At 39.5% G+C, this 20,379-nt stretch overlaps 1 protein-coding gene across 4 annotated transcripts in view; it reads left to right on the top strand.

Annotated features, from left to right (window-relative positions):
• Positions 1–20,379, top strand: part of TRIM37 (tripartite motif containing 37) — a 98,034-nt gene that overhangs the window by 55,496 nt on the left and 22,159 nt on the right. For all 4 annotated transcript variants that reach the window (XM_053657233.1, XM_037163737.2, XM_037163738.2 and 1 more), the window contains 3 exons: positions 1,829–1,914; positions 8,870–9,064; positions 13,265–13,573. In XM_053657233.1, coding sequence (XP_053513208.1) covers positions 1,829–1,914; positions 8,870–9,064; positions 13,265–13,573 — 590 coding nt within the window. The remainder of the gene's footprint in view (positions 1–1,828; positions 1,915–8,869; positions 9,065–13,264; positions 13,574–20,379) is intronic.

Here is a 20,379-nt window from a genome sequence, read left to right as displayed (position 1 = left end):
TTTTGCCTGTTTTCCAATCGGATATTTTTAATTGTTGAGATTTTTAACTATGATAAAATATATACAACATAAAATGTACCATTATAACCTTTTTAAATTTTAAACAAGTTTATTTAACAAGACATTTGATTTTAAGGAAAAACTATCTAGGATTCATTTCTTTTTACTTTATTTTTTAATCTTTTTTTCCTTTACCATTTAAACTTCTTACAGCCCCTTTTCCCCCTGCAGTCAGCACACTGTTGTCTGCGTCCAGAGTCCCTTCTTTTTGTTCGATCCCTCCACACTCTAACCTCCCCACCTTCAATAGCTGTGAGCCTACTCTCTAGTTACGAGTCTGTCTCTGTTTTGCTTGTTAGTTCAGTTTATTCATTGGATTCCACCTGTAAGTGTGAGGTCCTATTTGTTTTTCTTTAACTGGCTTATTTCACTTGGCATACTGTTCTCCAGGTTCATCCATGCTATCACAAAGGGTAAAACTTTTTCTTTTTTTACAGCCAAGTTGTGTTCCATTGTGTAAATGTCCCATAGTTGTTTTACCCACTCATCTACTTATGGACACTTGGGCTGCTTCCATATCTTGGTGATTATAAATAACACTGCAATGAACATAGGGTTGCTCATGTTCTTTCGAATTAATGTTTCCAACACCTTTGGATATATTCCCAGAAGTGGGATCACTGGGTCAAAGCACACCAGCCAGGGCAGATTTTTGGATTTTAAACCAACTTCACATTGCTGGGGTAAATCTCACTTGCCTTGGTGTATAGTTATCTTTATGTTTTGCTGGATCTCGTTTGAGAGTCTTTTTTAATGCTCTTAATGATATTATACATTTCTTTATGACTGTTTTAAAACCTCCTTCTCCCCCAGGAAAAACTTTGAGCCACAGTTCTGAAGTTGGACTGAGTACAGAGGTGTGCGAATTTCTCCCACTTAGAAGTCGAACCAGTACGGGCTGTGGGAATAGGGGCTGTGTCCTCAAACCTTTGCAGCTTGTCATCTCAGGCCTGGGACCTCTGCTTTATGAATGAACTGAGGCAAAGATGACCTAAGCCCCAGTGTTCTCAGCACGCTTGTCACTGAATCGGGAGGGGAGGAAAGAAGGAAAGAGGTCTTGGTTCTGGTACCACAAGTACCACAGACTCACTGTTCTTACCAGATGTTACTACATTTTCTTGAGATGTTTTTCAGTTGCTCTGTGCTCTATTGCCAGTCTTTAAATGGCGGTTTTCAAACAAATTTTCACCAGTGTCATTGGAGAGCAGGTCTGCAGAGCTTTTCATGCTGTCAGGCTGGGAGTGGATCTTGAGACTTTTTGAAATACCCCAAACTAGCATTGATTAGTGCTGTTCCGTATAGTATTTTGTCACTTAAAATAAAAATAAAGTAATAGCTTTTTTTTGTAATGAGAGACTTTGTGAGGAGATAACACCATTTTCCATGAAATAATATTTTAAGAAAATAGTATATGCAGTAATTTGAATATCTTTCCTTTTTAGCCTTAAAATGTAGTCTTTTAAGCCTAATTTACTGCCATTAAGTTACAAATTCTATAAAGCTGTAATCTCTTCTGCTTTACAATGGTTCTCAGTTTTTCTCTTCTAAAAGTCAAATGTTGCCAAGCTGTGTCGGTCCTTTTTAAAGATAATTGGACTATTACTACCTATACATGTGATAAGTACAAAAGTCTCTTTCTTCATTTTTGTATTTAAAAATATCCTGTCTTCACAGGAGGAAGCTATGCACTATTGTTAAAAATTCACTGGGGCGTGACAAATAATGTTAATTATACTCCGTGGGAGTAATAAGGGCTGTGTTTTCTTAGGTCAGGAGAGAATGATGTGGAGTACAACAACATGGAACTGGAGGAGGGCGAGCTCATGGAGGACGCAGCTGCTGCGGGCCCTCCAGGTACAGAGGCCAGGCCCACGGGCCGTTCTGTCTTTTCTCTGTCCTCTTCTGACCACGTCATATTTTAATATGTGGCAGCCACACTCTGTATGGCTCATGGTGTTAGAAGTGCTATATTTTGTATATCTACTTTAGAGTATATTTCTAAGATATTTAAAACAATAATAATAGCTAACATTTGGTATGTGTTCATATGTACCAGGCACTGTGCAAAAAAGCACTTTGTGTACCTTATCTCATTTACTTATAAAATAAAATCCTGTGAGATTTTAGGCTACTGTCTTTCAAAACAGCCTCTCATGTGGGTTCCTTGTATTCATTATTGCTCTCCTTCATTCTGTTACCCATAGCATGAGTTCAAAGTGAGTTTTTTTCCCTTCGTTAGTGTCTCATCATGTCACTTCTTTACTTTGAAACCCTTTATTTGATTCCATTTATTTACAGGATAAAGTCTAAACTTGTTAATATAGTACACAGGCCCTTTATGTGCTGCTCCTGCTCATTTCTTTAGCCTTTACCTCTCTCACACTCCTCTGCATGTTTTCAGCCCATCAAATGTGCTGTGGTATCTCACATCTTTGCTTCCCAATATGTTGTTTTTTCTACCTTTGCTTTTATTGTATTTCTTCCTGGAAGTCCTCCTTGACTGCTTGCCCTGGGTATCTTTTCTGCTCTCTCAAATTAACCTCTTAGAGCCTATTTAACCTATATGAGGGGGGACCGCCCCCCAGAAAAATCAAATTATCTTCTGGAGGGCAGGCCCCTTGTAATTCAGGCTTCCCCCGCTAGGTGAGTATTCCAGGAACCCATCTGAATCCGTGTACCATCTGGAGTTGTGAGAGGCTGCGTTGTGCTTCAGTGAATTTTTTTTTAAGACTCTCAGTGAGTTTGCTCATTTCACGATCATGATGGGTAATTGAAGAGCGCACCTGCCCACACTGTGTAAGTGTTCAGCAGTGTTGACCAAAATGGCATGGCCTCCACGCCCCCACCCTCCCTGTTCATCCATTCTCCACCCGAGTGACCTTTTTTGGTTTCCTTGGATGAAAAAAGTCCTCAGGGAAACATTTTGCCGATGTGGAAGAAGTGAAACAAAGTACAGCGGAAGCATCAAAATCGACCAGTTAGAAAACTTATTTTGAGCAGTGGAAAAAAGGTCTCAGTAGGTGTATTGCATCAAATGGAGAGTACTTTGAAGGTGACCGAAGTTTAAACACGTAAGAAAAAAATACACAGTTTTTTATAAATACTGGGTTTTTGGGGTCCCCCTTGTGTTAAACATTTTAATTGCTTATTTAACTGCCCATTTTGTCCTTCACCTCTGAACTCCATGAAGCCAAGATAATGTGCATCTTAATTAGTTTTGTATCCCTAGCACTTAACAGTATAATAGGGATCATTTAATATTTGTTGAGGTAAATGTTGAGTAAATATACTTTATTACTAAGTTTTGAATGTAATTTTCAAGGTTTTAAATAGTACCAGAAAACTCAGAGGCTGTCTTGGTATAAAATAGATCGGCTATTAAGTCACGGTTACTGAAAATATTTCAGCCTTTTTGTTGTTGTTGTTAAATTTGTGATTTTCTGTCTTAAACTATGTTATAGGGAACTTCTTACACGTGACATTTTTAAGTACCCTGGGTAAACTAGAGGTTATATTTTTCAATTTCACTCATTCATTCGCCAAATACTTGATGAGCCACTGGGTGTCAGCTACACTTAGTGGCTTGCTTCCACATTGTACTGTGTGAAAAGGGAGGGTGGGTGGCAACTGACTGTGCCAGGGAGATCTGGCAAACACCACCTCGGCCAGGTTATCAGATTTGAGTCATCGGTTTCGTCGTGTGGATAGCGTGTGTCCTGGATGTGAGGTGCTGTGAAGGGGCCCTTGGTCCCCTCATTGGGGGTGATGATGATCTGCCCCAAAACCCATTAGTCTGACCATGAGAAAAACACCATGTAACCCCAATTAAGGGACATTCTATGAAGTATCCGACCAGTGCTCTTCAAAACTGCCAAGGTCATAAAAAGCAAGAAAACTCTGAGAAACTATCACATATCACAAATCAGAGGAACCTAAGGAGAAATGATCGACTAGATGCGATTTGCTATTTTGGTTGGGACCCTGCAACACAAGGACATTAGAGAAAAATTAATGAAATACAAATAAAATTTGGAATTTAGTTAATAACATTAATATTGGTTTATTACTTGTCATAAATATACCATAGTAATGAAAGATGTTAGCAGTAGGGAAACTGAATATGGGATTTACAGAAACACTGTATTATCTTTTCACTTTTTCTGTAAATCTAAAACTATTCTAAAACAAAACATATAAGTAAACACGAGCTAGATTAGGGGTGAATTGAGGCTGAGTGTGGCATGCATTATTGTTGTACGTTAATTGAAAGTCCATTTCAAACCTGTTACTAATAGTTAGGAACCACAGTCATCTGAAGAATTATGTCAACTAAGATGTTAAGTTGTTCATTACACAGGAAAAGATCTTTCTTATACAGAAGCTAGGAATAAGGTAAAATTCTAATTTTATTTTATAGGCAGTATTAAATAAGATGATGGCTTGAAACAAGAGTGATTTAGTGACTCAGGTGGCCACATTTTCATAAAAATTGCATTGTTTATTTAGTTACAAGCAAATTTATGTTTAAATCTGAGCTGAAAAATTGTAAGTAAGTAACATTCTAATCTAGAACATTAGCTAGTTGAATCAGTTGAGTAGGAAAAATCTGTTCTATATTTACTAGTCATATATAATTTATGAAACAGTTTAATAATACTTCTTAGTTGAGAACTCATAGTTCTCACTAGGCTGTATAACACACTTGTAAAACAAATTGACATTATGTAAGGTTATTACTCAAAACATCTGTTATTTCAGATTAGGAATTTTTAAGGTCACCTGTTCCACAAATGTTTAATGGCCCACTAGGTATCAGCCATTTTGTCGTTTGTTGGGATTAAAAGATAAATGAGCATCGCTTTTCCTAAGTGAGGAACCAGCACTAGTCATTGCAAAACTTTGTGATTGTAAACGCAGATACAGGGGGTGACACCGAAGCCTGCAGTGAAGGGCTGCTTGGTGACGGGTAAATAAAGGCTTCAGAAAGGTAGTGATGCTTCATCTTGCTTTTGAAAGATAAGCTAATGGGAGCAGGAAAATCAATGAGATAAGATAAAGGCATTCCAGACAGCGTCTGCAGTGATATTCCTGTTAGAACTTTGGATAATTGAGACTTTATTTAGTTTTAAATGGGGTCGGGTCAGTGTGAGATTGGTAGGCAGGAACAAGGTCACGTAATGTAAGATCTTATTTGCCAGGCTAAGGAGTTTGGATTTTTTTCAGTGGAACCACTAAAGGTCTTTATAAGGGAATGTGATCAGATTTAGTTTCATAGTGGAGGATGACTTAAAGGTGAATGAGACAAAATTAGAAACTTCAGAAATATTACAGGAGGGAAAATTATGAGGGCCTAAAACAAGGCAATATCAGGAGGGGTAGAGAAGAACAAACCTTTTTGAGCTATGTCAGACTCTGTAGGACTTAGAGGCTGTAACTGGTTGGGTTGGGGTAGGTGAAGATGTGCAGATGACTCCTTAAAGCTTCTAGCTTAGGCTGTACCATTACCTAGGATAGTCCAGGAGCAGAAGATACATATATTCTGTTGGGTCTCTATAGATTTCGAGTGACCTGTGGGACTCCCAGGTGTCTGTCTTCAGACCCCGTCTATCTAATTGCTTAGAAGATCTCAGGTGAGCAGTCTGGTCTAGAACTATATGTTGATTTTTTAAAAATACCAACCATCATAACTTTTATTAATTAGAATAAATGAGTTAAAAATATTATCCCAAAGACTGGGCCATAATATATAAGTCTGCAAATCAATCAGAAGAAGAAAAGACAAAGTTCTAGGGGAAAATACTGGAATAGACACTTTGCAAAGGAGGCTGTTCAGGTAGGTGGGCAATACACATCTTAAAAGGTACCGGGCCTCTTTCTTCAGAGGAAGTACATTGTGTGTCCCTGGAGGATCTCATAAATTTGTCAGTCCTACCTGGAGTTTGTTGAGCTAAGCTCCTGGGTGGGTAGATTAATATTTTCGTCACATGTAGGAAATTTTCAACCATTTCCCCTCATATACTGTTTCTCCTCATCCGGTGTGTGTATGTTGGCACACTTGGTGGGGTACCATGGGGCTGTGAGACCGCTCAGTTTCCTTCCATTGTGAGGAGATGCCAAACAGAAACCACACCCACTATCATAGTTAGTGTTTTAAAAAACTGGCAGTACTAGGTGTTGAAAGCATGCGGAGAGATGGAAACTCTCGTGCCCTGCTGGCTAGGACTGAAACCACTTCGGGAACCTCCTGGGCAGTAGGTGCTGAAGCCAAACATAAACATTCCAGTGCTCCCCCAGTCCCAGCAGAAGTGTGGGCTGCTGCCAGTTTGTTTTCACAAGAATATTTAGAGCAGCATTGTTCCTTTTTAGATATTTTTGTGCCTTTTTTTAATTTAAGAAAAAATATAATTGATAATGAAATAAAGGACATGGAAAATTAGAGCAGATGACTGCGCGGTAGTGAGGGAGGGGCCACACTGTGCAGCACCTTCAAGGCCGTGCTGATGCACGCAGGCACTGGAATACGGCCGAGGAGCTGCTGTGTGATGTTGCAGCAGGCTCGGGAGGGAGGAACCTGTCACCGATCCATTTGCTTTGTTTTGAGGTGTTTTATATTTTTTCTTTGTGTGCTTCAAGAGCAGTTATTTGCTTGTGCTTTTCAGTAGCTTTATTCCTGTGGCCAAAAGTTAGAAGCAACCCAGACTCTTTCTCAGTAGAATAAAGAAATTGGTTATATTCATATCGTAGGATGCTGCGTAGTAATAATGTAGATGAATCTCATAAACATAATGTTGAACAAAGAAGCAGGATATGAGATTATGTCCATACTTTTTTTTTTTTTAAGATTTTATTTATCTCTAGAGGGGAAGGGAAGGAGAGAGGGAGAGAAATATCAATGTATGGTTGCCCCTTGTGAGTCCCCTGATGGGAACTGGCCTGCAACCCAGGCATGTGTCCTGACTGGGAATCGAACCGTGGTTGCTTGGTTCCCAGGCCAACGCTCAATCCACTGAGCTACACCAGCCAGGTCCATACTTTTAATAATATTACATTTATATAAATTTTAAAACAGGCAGAAGTAATCTATGGTTATTTAACTCAGAATGCAGATTATATTTGCAGAGGAAGGTTAATGAGCAATTTGAGGAGGTGTCGGAGGAGGTTCTGGGGTGCTAGTATTTTGGGAACATTCGTTAGGCTGTATACTTAAGACGTAGGCACACATGTGCCGCACATCCCACAGTGGTGCCTCCTCCCAGAGAGGGAAACTGCAAATAGTTGCCAAAGTCTGCGCTGCCTGTGGATGCACACCATAGTTGAGAAGAAAGGATGGGAACATGGAAAGTGGGGGAGGAGCCAAACAGCATAAACCACAAAGGAAAGGAGTTTTCGCTCATTGGTGAGGATAATGGCCCGGAAGGGCAGTGAGGAACAGGAGACAGCATGCTAACACTCCTTTCTATACTGTGGGTTCATCTAACACAGGCAACTTCTGTTTTTAAAGAACCAGATTTCATTACATCAGATACCATACAGTGGACTACTGACCTTATTTACTTACTACTCTGAATCACCCGAGTAGTGATGCTTTTTGGAAGAAGGTCTTGGATCCCACTCCAGTGTTCTAATTCAGTACATCTGGAGTGGAGCCCAGGAATCTAATTTTAAAAACTCCTCAACTCACTGGTACGCAGCCTGATTTGGCAACTCCCTAATAAAGGAGAAGTGTTAAGAAACAGTGTCATGGTGGAGGGAGATAGTTTTCTGCCAGTTTTAACAGGAGTTCCATAGGGTACAGAGACTGGGAAGAAAAATTAGTAATGGAATGATAAGCCTTAGAAGAGGAAGAAGTAGGAGAAGGTAAAATCATGAGGATGTGACTAGAGATGAAAACCTTAAATGATTACCCTGAAGCTTCTGAGTAATTGAACTTTTCTCCTATGTCGTTACCATCTCTCCTATGTCGCGTCTCTTTGAAACACTCGTAAGTACTCAGAACTTGGTTATTTTATATTATTTTTACACTACCTACTTTAACACTTCTTCAGGTAACATTTTAAAGGTTGTGTTTCTTTAGAATATATTTAAATTGCTTTAATAAAAGTTAATTTTAACCAGTATCTTCCTGCTTGCTACTTGCTAGGCATTGTAGTAAGCACTAGAGAACAGTCTGGTGGTTTGCTTAGCTTAAAAAAGCAGGCATGACAAACTCATTTTCACCAAGGGCCACATCAGCTTTGCAGTCGCCTTCAAAGGGCCGAATGTAACTTTGGGACTGTATGAATGTAACTACTCCTTAACTAGGGGAAGGAGCTCAGCGCTGCCACCGGGTAGAAACAAGGTGCCTGGCTGGAGAAAACAAGGTGGAGGACTGGGTTCAGCCTGCGGGCCTTGTGTTTGCCACCTGTCACTTAAAGCTTAATGCAGTACAAGTGATATAAATTTGACAAGGTGGACAAAAAGTCTGCCAAACTGTCGTGAGTCTACAGTTTTCTGTCCAAAGGACTGGAGAAGATTTCTGTTTTGGTATCCAGCTTGGGATCTGTTACACCATGGGGATTTTCTTCCAGGGCTCAGGATGAGGTTGAAGGTTGCTGCTGAATCGTGGGCAGTGACGAGGCCAGTGCATAGTCACTGTGCTTGACGATGGCGGTGCGGTTTCTTCTGTGTGTTTCTCACCATGAAAACCAGCTAAGAGATAGGTCCACAGACAAGTATTCAAACATTAGCCAGTCTAATTTTTCTTTTAAATATACTTAGATTTGTGTAAATACATATATAGCATGCATTTTCTGTATTATTTCTTTTGCAGGTAGTAACCATGGCTATGTGGGTGCCAGTAGCAGAATGTCAAGAAGAGCACATTTGTGCTCTGCTGCTACCAGTAGTTTATTAGACATTGATCCTTTCATTTTAATACATTTGTTGGACCTAAAGGACCGGAGCAGTATGGAAAATCTGTGGGGCTTACAGCCTCGCCCGCCTGCTTCGCTGTTGCAGCCCACAGGTATAGTATGAACGGGGTTTCTCCTCCTTTGTGGTTGCCCAAGAACTTTGAATTTCAATCCAAGTCGACCATCTAAGTGTTGGGGTGTAGTATGTTTCTGCAGAAAATTGATATTTCATTGTTCAGTTAACTTTTTGTTACTGTTCAAAGGTGTTTTGTGCAAAAATGTCAAAATGCCTGTAAGAAGGTTTTTTAACATAGGATTTTGTCCTGTAGGTTGTGTATGTAGTTGACAGTTGGATCCATATGAAGTACAGGTTCCTCTTTGTGAATGGACTTAGGGTTTTGCAGGCTTCATGAGTACCAGGACTTCAAGAGAAACTGTCTAGTTTTTTAAGTGCAAGGGTTATTTGTTGAAGAGAAACTACGTTTGTGTTACTCTAACATAGTGCACACACGCGTGAGAGGCAGAGTCCAAGTCAGACTTTTTGGAACTCTCAGGCTTAGCCATTTTCAGTAGCTAATAAGGGTTTACTTCTAAATCACACATTTAAAAAACCACTTTTGTTGGAAAGCTTTTAAAAGTATACTGACATTTTTCTACCTTCTTACACAATGGAATTATACAAAGTAAATCAGTGATTTAGAACAGTGATTTTAATGTTTGGGGATTTTTTTTATTGTTCAAGTACAGTTGTCTCTAAAGCAGTAGGACTCGTTTTTCAGACGGAGCCCAAGGTAGAGCCTCAGTGTAGAAAACAGAACTAGAGCTCCCCTGGTGGGGCATGGACCCGGAGTCGGGGTTATTTAGGCCCCTTCCTTCTTAAGGTGAACTTTCTACAGACTTCAGCCAGGTTATGAAACAGTCGCCTTTTATCTGTGATCCAAGTACATTTTTTATTATACTGGTGCTTTTGTAGCACTTACCACGTTGTGTATCATTTCCCTTTTTTTCCTGAGGCATTTTTATTGTAGAATACTTGAAAAATATAGAAAAGTATAAAGAAAATAAAAGTCACGTAGTTTTTGTGATCAACAAAGAAATACCTTTTTTAAAAAATACCTATCACATTGGCCAAAGTTTTGCCTAAATCGTAACCAGCGTTTGCAAAGAACTGGTGAAACAGACAAGTTCTGGTTCTGTAGGTAGGGCCGCGGGAGCAAAGCGTGTGCGCACACGTGTGTGTGTGTGTGTGTGTGTGTGTGTGTGTGTGTGTGTGTGTTTAACCTTTTTGATGGAAAATTTTGTAAATTTAAAATATTTCTATCCTTTAATCATGTAATTTTACTTTTAGGGGTATATTCCAAAGAGAACATCAGAATTTGAAACTATCCAACAAATACAGGGTGGGACAAAAGTGGATTTATAGTTGTTTGTGTGGGCAATAATTAATAAATAATAATACAAGATTAAGATCTTATGTTTTACATACTCACAAATGTAAACCTAGTTTTGCCCCATCCTGTACAATTAGGGCTGAAAAGTTACAATTTAGTCATGCAATAGCATATTTTATAGATGGGCAAGGTAATTTTCTAAATGATTTAATTTATTTTCAGAGCGGGGGAAGGGAGGGAGAAAGAGAGGGGGAGAAACATCAACGTGTGGTTGCCTCTCGCGTGCCCCCAGCCAGGAACCCGGCCTGCAACCCAGACATGTGGCCTGACTGGGAATCGAACTGGCAGCCCCTTGGTTCCCAGGCCAGCTCTCAGTTCACTCACTGAGCCACATCAGCCAGGGCGAGTCACATTTTTTAAAACCATTCAATGTCACTGGGGAAAAAAAAGAATGCAAAACATAGTAAGATCTTCATGTTCTGAAAAGGTGGTTTTCTATATAAAATTAATGGTATAAATGAAATGGCCTGAGTTTTGAATCTAGGTGATTAAAATGCTGATGTCAAGGAGGTTGGGAGAATACGGGCAATAGAGAAAGAGCAAGTCTTGGATTTAAAGATCTTTGAGTTTGATATACCAGTGGGATATCTAAGTAAAGATGCCCAGTAAACAGCTAAAAATTAAGAATTGGAATACAGGCAGTTATTTGCCTAAACTAAGGAAGTAAAATTGCAAAAGAGATTTTAAAGAAAAATTTTAAAAGTAAAGGACCAAGAACATAATCATGGCGGACATCTGTTTTTACTGAGTGTGAGGAGGATGAGCCAGACATGGAGCCTTTTTGCAGGACAAAAGCCCTGGAGAAGAGAGTCGTGAAAACTGAATGAGAACAACCTGCCTAGGAGAGGATATTAAAACCAAACATTGCAGAAAGACCCCGCTTTCTTTTTATTGAAATGCTTGCTTAGGTTTCAGTGTTCATTTTGGTTCTTTGTGCATTTTTTCCTTCTCAATCTGTATGCCTTATATTTCTTTTTCTTGTCTTACTGTGTTAGCTAGGATGATGTTGAAAAGGAGTGGGAAAAGGAACATCCTTCCTCTGTTTCTGATAATGGTGGGAAAGCTTCAAGGTTTTCACCATTAAATGGGTTTTTTTTATGATTTTGAGGAGGTTCTCTGCTATTCCTAGTTTTCTGTTATTTTTTTTTTAAATTTGTGAGTGTTACATTTCATTGTAGTAATGCTGCCCTCACAGATTGAGTGGGGAAGTGTTTTCTCTGCTTCTTTTCTCTGAGATTGTAGGGACTTGGTATGATTTCTTTAAATGTTTAGTAGAATTCACTAGTGTACTCATCTGAGCTTTATGCTTTCTGTTTTGGAAAGTCATTAATTGTTGATTTAATCTTTTTAATGGCTATAGGCCTATTGAGACTGTCTCTTGTGTGAGTTTGGCAGATTACCTTTCAAGGGATTGGTCTATTATATGTGGATTTGTTGGCATCAAGTTGCTCGTAGTGGTCCTTTCTTATTCTTTTATTCATTTATTCTTTTGTATTGAGTGAGTATCTATTATCTCCCAGACTCATTTTGATTTCAAAAATACCTACCTCTTTTTTCCTTCCTGCAGTAGAAAGTGTATTTTACTTACGCCTCTCATTTTGAATATTTAGGTAGGGGGAGAACAGGTTAAAAACAGCTTCAGGTACTTTGGGAAGAAAGAAAACTTTAGTGGCTGCAGGCTCAGTGACAGGGACCTAACCTTTCTTCTTCTTTTTTTTTTAAGATTTTATTTATTTACTTTTAGAGAGAGGGGAAGGGAGGGAGAAAGGGAGAGTAACATCAGTGTGTGGTTGCCTCTACTTGCCCCTGCTGGGATCTGTCCCACAGCTCAGGCACATGCCCTGACTGGGAATTAAACCGGTGACCCTTTAGTTCACAGGCCAGCGCTCAGTCTACTGAGCCACAGCTGCTAGGGTAGGGACCTATTCTTATGTTCCATGGCACTTAATAGGTGCATCTACATTTGATAATACTTCAGTAAATCAACCTAAAAGATTTTAATTGCCATGGCTGGTGTAGCTCAGTGGATTGACCACTGGCATGCAAACCAAAGGGTCACCAGTTTGATTCCCAGTCAGGGCTCATGTGTGGGTTGTGGGCCAGGTCCCCAGTTGGGAGTGTGTGAGAGGCAACCACTCACTGATGTTTCTGTCCCTCTCTTTCTCCTTTCTTTCTCCTCTCTCTAGAAATAAAATATTTTTGAAAATATAGAAAATTTTATTTTTAGAGAGAGGGAAAGCGGGGGAGAAAGAGAGGGAGAGAAACATTGATGCAAGAGAGAAATATCAGTTATTTGCCTCTTATATGCACCTCAGCCAGGGACCAAACCCACAACCCAGGCATGTGCCCTGACCAGGAATCGAACTTGTGGCCTTTTGCTTTGTGGAACGACACCAAACCAACTGAGCCACACTGGTCAGGACAATAAATCAACTTTTGGAATTTATTAGAATATTTTTATTTTTATATGTTATACAATAATTTTTGATGAGGTATTGGGCTGTGCTTTAAATTATGAACATAATAAAACCTCAGTGTAGGAAATTTGAGAAAAATAGAGAAGTGTAAAGAAGAAAGCACAGTTAATGGGGTAGTTTTGTAAACTTTTAGAGTTAAATATATAATACAGATTTGAGTGATTATAATGTGAGCCATATTCTAATTTTGAAGGTATGAATAAAGTTAAGATATTTGTGACTATATTTTCATTAATAGCATTCAATACATACTTTTATTGTTGATATCATGACCTAAAGCATTGTAGTTTATTTACAGAGCAAATTTGCATATTTCTCAATGCAAAATGATTTCATGAATGCTGAAGTCTGTGTTAATATGAGTTGTCTCTCTCTCTCTCTGAAGCCTCATATTCTCGAAAAGATAAAGATCAAAGGAAGCAGCAGGCAATGTGGCGAGTTCCCTCCGACTTAAAGATGCTAAAAAAACTCAAAACTCAAATGGCTGAAGTTCGATGTATGAAAACTGATGTAAAGAATACACTTTCAGAACTAAAAAGCAGCAGTGCTGCTTCTGGAGACACCCAGACAAGTCTTCTATGTGCTGACCAGGCAGCTCTGGCTGCATGTGGAACCGAAAATTCGGGCAGGTTACAGGACTTGGGGATGGAGCTCCTGGCAAAGTCATCAGCTGCCAGTTGTTACGTACGAAACTGTAAGTGAAAAAGATCCCATTAGTGTTCATTTCTCCACATGTCATTTGGGAAGCTAGAGGATGGGTTATTTTCAAAATAATAATACTTAAAAATAGCTCTTACAATGAATTAAGACTACAAATACATGTATACAGTCTTCTGTATATATAATTTGTAGTCTTAATTTGTGTACACACACACACACAAATATATACAGTCTTCTCTCCCATTTAAAATGGACTATGTTTCCTTCCGTATAATAGAGCTAACATTTATTGATTGCTTATTCTGTACTGGGCAGTAAATAACACAAAATCCTTAACACTTGTGGATCTTTCATTCATGTATTTATCTGGTGGGAATTGGCCATTAAAATGTGTAGACAAGTAAAGATAATTGCATTTGGGAAAGCGTAAAAAGTGGTGCGAAGGGAACAACAGAGGAGTGGGCGGAGAGGAGTGTGCTCCTTCAGTTGGTGTGGACAGAGAAGGTCTCCAAGGAGGCGGCATTTGCACTGAGGCCTGATGGTTGAGAAGGTGGCAGCAGTGCAAAGACTGGGAGCAGCGTTCAGGATGAAGGGCAGAAGGTGCAGAGCCACTGATACAGGATTTGCTCTGCGTGTTTGAAGGCTTGATTGAAGATCAGTAGGGCTGAATACAGTGAACTCGGCAGAGGGGGGGAGTAACAGGACAGAAGTCAGAGAGGCAGGCAGGCCTAGTTCCGGTGGGTTTTCTAAGACCTCCATGGAGAGCTTTATGTTTTGTTATTTTAGGAGGAAGTCTCTAGAGAATATAAATGGGGGGGTATTTATGATCTGATTTACCTTTAACAAAGGTTACTTTGCATATTGTGTGGAAAGGTCTGAGAGTGGGAGTTGTGAGACCAGTGAACAGCCTGTAACAATAGCTTGTGTGAACTATGGTGGCTTATTCTGGAGTCACTACATTGGGTAGATGGACTTGCTCATAGTCTAGCAGCCTTTCTTAGTTCTCCCAAGGATAGTATATAACTAACACTATTTTAGATACATAGAGAAAGACCTTAATCCATGACATGCCATGGATATTTTAGACAAGAAGGCCTCAATTCTTTCCCATAAGCCTAGTAAGAAAGGCTGGGTGGTATTTTAGGGAAAGAAAAAAAACTAAGAACTATCAGTTTTTGGCCTAGGAAGTTTATGACTGGTGGTGTCATTGAGATGCAAATATGGAAGAAGAAAGTGTGAGGTTTGGGAGGAAGTAGGGACAGGAAGTCTGCAATTGTTTTTTAAGCTTGCTAGATTCAAGAGGTCTGCTAGTAAACCTAGAAAAATGTCTTGTAGGCAGGTGAATGGTACGTAAACCTGACCCTTGAGGTCAAAAGCTGGATATCAACAGGTGAGAGTCAACAGAATTAGATGTTATTTAAAGCCAGGGACTGAATAAGATCAAATATGGAGGGAGTTCAGATGGAGAAGAGAAAATTTGGCTCTGGGGCACTTAAACATTTAAAGTCCTGGTAATGGATGGGGAGCCCAGCAAAGGATGAAAATAGTAATGATTGAGGTACTAGAAAGGAAAATATATCAAATATGTTTGAAAATGCATCTCAGAAAGAAGTGGAGTGGTTATACCATTGAGAGTGTGTGTAGCAGAAGAGCGAATGAAGAGCATGATTGCACGGCTTTACCAAGTTTCACAATGAATTGGGTGGTACATGGAGGGGGTGTGGAGTCGAGATTGTCTGTGTGTCTTAATATTTGTAATAAGCATACATGGAATTTACCATTTTAACTTCTGCTTGTCAGAATTTCATTGATTGACTGACTGACTGGGGAAGGGAAGGAGAAAAGAGGGACAGAACCATCAGTGTGTGGTTGCCTCTTGTGCACTCCCTGCTGGGGACCTGGCCCCCAACCCAGCCACATGCCCTAGACCAGGAGAATTCCCTTCACTTCTGTGGCTGAATAATATTAGGGTGTGCGCAGGTACACCACCACTTTTTGTTTATCCACTCGTCCTTTGATGGACTCGTAGGTTGGCACTTTTTGGCTGTTGTGAATAATGTAGCTATAAACATTGGTGTTCGTCTCTTCAAGACCCTGCTTTCAGTTTTTTTGGACACATATATGCTGACGAGAAATGGCAAGATATGTGGTGGTTCAATTTTCTAAATTATTTCAGGAACCACCATATTGTTTTCCATAGAGGTTGGACCACTTTGCATTCTCACCAGTAGTGCAAGTGTTCCAATTTCCCCACGTCTTCCCCAACATGGGAGCGAAGTGATGTGTCATTATGGTTTCAGTTTACATTTACGTAGTGATTAATGATGTTGAGTGTCTTCTTTAATGTGTTTATCAGACATCTGTCTGTATCTTTTTTTAGAAAAATGCCTATAAAGTCCTTTGCACATTTTTGAGTTGGGTTGTTTTTTTTGTTTGTTTTGTGTGTTTTAGTTTGAACAGTTCTTTATATATTCTGGACAGTATGTGATTTGCAGATACTTTCTCCTGTGGGTTGCCTTTTCATTCTGTTGTTAATGTCCTTTGACTAAAAGTTTTTAATTCAGAGGAAGTCCGGTTTCTCTGTTTTTCTTTGTTGCCTGAACTTTTCATATTCCAAGGAAACGTTGCTAAACCCATTGTGTAAAAGAGCTTCTTCCCCTGAGTTTTCTTTTAACATTTTTTAAATTTTGGCTTTTATATTTGTAAATGTCTTGGATCCATTTTGAGTTATTTTTGTTTTATTCCTTTTTAGAGATGGAGGAGGGAGGGAGAAAGAGAGGGAGAGAAACATTAAGTGAGAGAGGAACATCTGTCTGTCGGTTGCCTCTTGCATGTGCCCTTCCTGGGGACCAGGCCTGCAACCCAGGCATGTGCCCTGACCAGGGATTGAACCAGCGACCCTCCACTTTGCAGGACAATGCTCCTCCAACTGAGCATCGCCAGTGTTCAGTGTCTGAGTTAAGCCAGCTGGTGTTGAGTTAATCTTGTACGTGTCACCACGTAAGGGTCCAACTTCATTCTTTTGCGTGTAGATTTTCGGCTTTCCCAGGACCATGTTGAAAAGCTTTTCTGTCTTCATTGAATTGTCTGGATACCCTTGTTGAAAATCATTGGGCCATATATACGAGGGCTTATTTCCAGGCTCTCATGAGTGTTTATTAAAATGAGATCTATTAATGCTTGGTGGCGTTGGCAATAATCCAGCAGAGATGACTAGGAGAAGGGATAATTGCCAAATACATAAAATTCTTTTAAACTAAGGATGAGAATTCAGTAGAAAATGAATAAAGGTTATGATTAAGCCATTAACGTAAGAAATACAGATGGACAACAAACATAAAAAGATATTCAATCTCGTCTAGTCATCAAGGAGATGACAATTTAAAATCAGTAAAAATAATGCTTTTTGGATTGACTTTTTGTAAAATACTTTGTTACATATTTTTGCAAATAACTCTCCTCGTTCTCTCTTGTTTTTGCTTGTTTTCTGCTAAACACAAAGTTTTTAAATAGACAAATCTATTAATATTTGTGGTTTTGAGTTTAATGTTTTTATTCGGAAGGCCTCTTCAACTCCAAGTTCATAAAAACAATCCTGCTGTGGCTGGTGTGGCTCAGTGGATTGAGCGCTGGCTGGCAAACTGAGGGTCGCCTGTTTGATTCCCAGTCAGGGCACATGCTTGGGTTGCAGGTCAGGTCCCCAGTAGGGGGTGTGTGAGAGGCAACCACACATTGATATTTCTTTCCCTCTCTTTCTTTCTCCCTTTCCCTCTAAAAATAAATGAATAAAGTCTTTTTAAAAACAACAATCCTTATTTTCTTCTGGTTTTGTTTTTGTTTTTATTTTTTACATTTAGGTCATTCCATAATTTTTATGATGGTGTATGAGGTAAGTCAGTGATTCTCTCCACCCTGTACCCCCCAAAGAAACTTTTTTTTTAGAGTAATCCACTTTGTCCAATAATATAAAATTTGGTCTTTTATTATAAACCAAATTCCCCAAATTTACATGGTTCTGTTTTTAAATTTGTTGATGTTGAACCAGATGAAATTGCCAATATGCAGGTTGTTTTTGACCTACAAAAACAGCAGTTCGATATTGTTCAACTGGATATTTGTTGCAGTTTATATCAGACCTTTTTTTTTTTTTAAGATTTTATTTATTTATCTTTAGAGGGGAAGGGGGGAAGGAGACAGGGAGAGAAACATCAATGTATGGTTGCCTTTCGCGCGTCCCCTGCTGGGAACTGGCCTGCAGGGAACTTGCCTGCAACCCCAGTATGTGCCCTGACTGGGAATCGAACCGCAATTGTCTGGTTCGCAGGCCCACGCTCAATCCATTGAGCTGCACCACCAGGGCTCTATAGTTTCATAGTTTGTAATACTGTGATGTGTTTGCCTTTGTTTTGTTTTTGTTTTCACAATGTTCTTGATGATTATTATATATTAACTCCAGAAAAATGTTCTGACTGGAATTGCATTACATTTAATTATATTTAATTTGGGGAATTGGCATCTTTTCAGTAATAAACTATTCATATCTAGGAATGTGGCACTTTACTCCATTTATTCAGGTCATGTGTTGTACACACACCAGGAGGGACAGCAGCGAGGTTGCAGGTGTCCGTCTGGAACGTAACAGTGTTAAAGGAAAGCCCAGGAATAAACTCTGTTTGGTGTACTCACAGCTGTAAACCTGTTTTTGCTCCACCTTGTGTACTTTTTCAGAGTTTTAATTTGCTTTGTATAAATTTTGTGTATGTCTTGTTATATTTATTTCTAGATGATATTTATTTTTGTACTTAAAAAAAAAAGATATTATTTATTTATTTTTAGAGACATGGGGAAGGGAGGCAGAAAGAGAGGGAGAGAAGCATCAATGTGTGGTTGCCTCTAGCACACCCCATACTGGGGATCTGGCCTGCAACCCAGGCATGTGCCCTGACTGGGAATCAAACCAGCGATTCTTTGGTTCATAGGCCTGTCCTCAATCCACTGAGCTACACTAGCCAGGAGGTATGATATAATTTATGTTGTACTTGTAAATGAAATTTCTTTTTCTCCCTCACAGTATTTTCTAGTTTTCTGTTATTGACATAGGAAGACTATTGGTTTTTTTATATGCTTATTTTGTATTAGGCCACTCAATTAAAAAATTTTTGAAGATTTTATTTATTTTTAGACAAAGGGGAAGGGAGAAAGAAAGAGTGAGAGAGAAACATCAGTGTGGTTGCCTCTTGTGCACCCTCTACCGGGGAATCTGGCTGCAACCCAGGCATGTGCCCTGACTGGGAATAGAACCAGCAACCCTTTGATTCACAGGACAGCACTCTATCCACTGAGCAACACCAGCCAGGGTCGAAAGAAAAAATTTTAAATATACTTTATTACTATGCTATTACAATTGTCCCATTTCCCTTTCTTCATTCCCTTCGACCCTGCACACCTTCTCCCATCCACATTCCCCCCTTTAGTTCATGTCCATGTATCATAAGTTCTTTAGCTTCTACATTTCCCATACTATTCTTGCCCTCCCCCTGTCTATTTTCTGTCTATCATCTGTGCTACTTATTCTCTGTACCTTTTACCCCCTCTCCTCCTCCCACTCCCCTGTTGCAAACTCTCCGTGTGCTCTCCATTTCTGTGGTTCTGTTCCTGTTCTAGTTTTTTGCTTAGTTTGTTTTTGTTTTAGATGTGGTTGTTAAAAATTGTGAGTTTGCTGTCATTTTACTATACATGTTTTTTATCATCTTTTCCTTAGATAAGTCCCTTTAACATTTCATATAAGGGCTTAGTGATGATGAACTCCTTTAACTTGACCTTATCTGAGAAGCACTTTATGTGTCCTTCCATTCTAAATGAAAGCTTTGCTGGATAGAGTAATTTTAGATGTAGGTCTTTGGATTTCATGACTTGGAATACTTCTTTCCAGCCCCTTCTTGCCTGTCAGGTCTCTTAAGAAATCCACTGACAGTCTGATGGGAACTCCTTTGTAGGTGACTGTCCCTTATCTCTTGCTGCTTCTAGGATTCTCTCCTTCACTTTAATCTTGGCTAATGCAATGATGATGTGCCTTGGTGTGTTCCTCCTTGGGTCCAACTTCTTTGGGACTCTCTGAGCTTCCTGGATTTCCTGGAAGTCTGTTGCCTTTGCCAGATTGGAGGAGTTCTTCTTCATTATTTGTTCAAATAATTTTTCCTCTTGTTGCTGCTCTTCTTCCCCTTCTGGTACCCCTATAATTCGGATGTTGGAACGTTTAAAGATGTCCTGGAGGTTCCTAAGCCTGTCTTCATTTTTTTTTTTGAATTCCTGTTTCTTCATTCTTTTCTGTTTAGTTGTTTCTTTCTTCCTTCTGGTCCACTCCCTTGATTTTAGTCCCAGTTTTGTTTCCATCACTATTGGTTCCCTGTGCATTTTCCTTCATTTCACTTAGTGTAGCCTTCATTTTTTCATCTAATTTGTGACTAAAATCAGTCAGTTCTGTGAGCATCCTGATCACCAGTGCTTTGAACTGTGCATCTGATAGGATGGCTATCTCTTGGTTGCTTAGTTGTATTTTCTCTGGAGTTTTGATCTGTTCTTCCATCTGGGTTATTTTTTTTTTTTTTTGCCTTGTCACACCTGTTACGTAGTAAGGGGTGGAGCCTTATATGTTCACCAGGGTGGGGCAACCATGTCAGTGGGTTGTGACCCTATATGTAGGGGCAGGGTCAGAGGGAATAATGGCGCTTGCTCTGCTCTCTCATGGATTTCAGTCCCTTCTGCTACTTTCCACAAACAAACTGAGCCCTTCTGGTGCTGATTCCTGGGTGGGTGGGCTTGCGTATGTTCTACAACCCT

This window comes from Artibeus jamaicensis, unplaced genomic scaffold (genome assembly GCF_021234435.1).
Source record: "Artibeus jamaicensis isolate MK-2021 breed Jamaican fruit bat unplaced genomic scaffold, CSHL_Jam_final contig_1998, whole genome shotgun sequence".
Lineage (NCBI taxonomy): Eukaryota > Metazoa > Chordata > Mammalia > Chiroptera > Phyllostomidae > Artibeus > Artibeus jamaicensis.
This window is presented reverse-complemented; position numbering and strand designations above follow the sequence as displayed.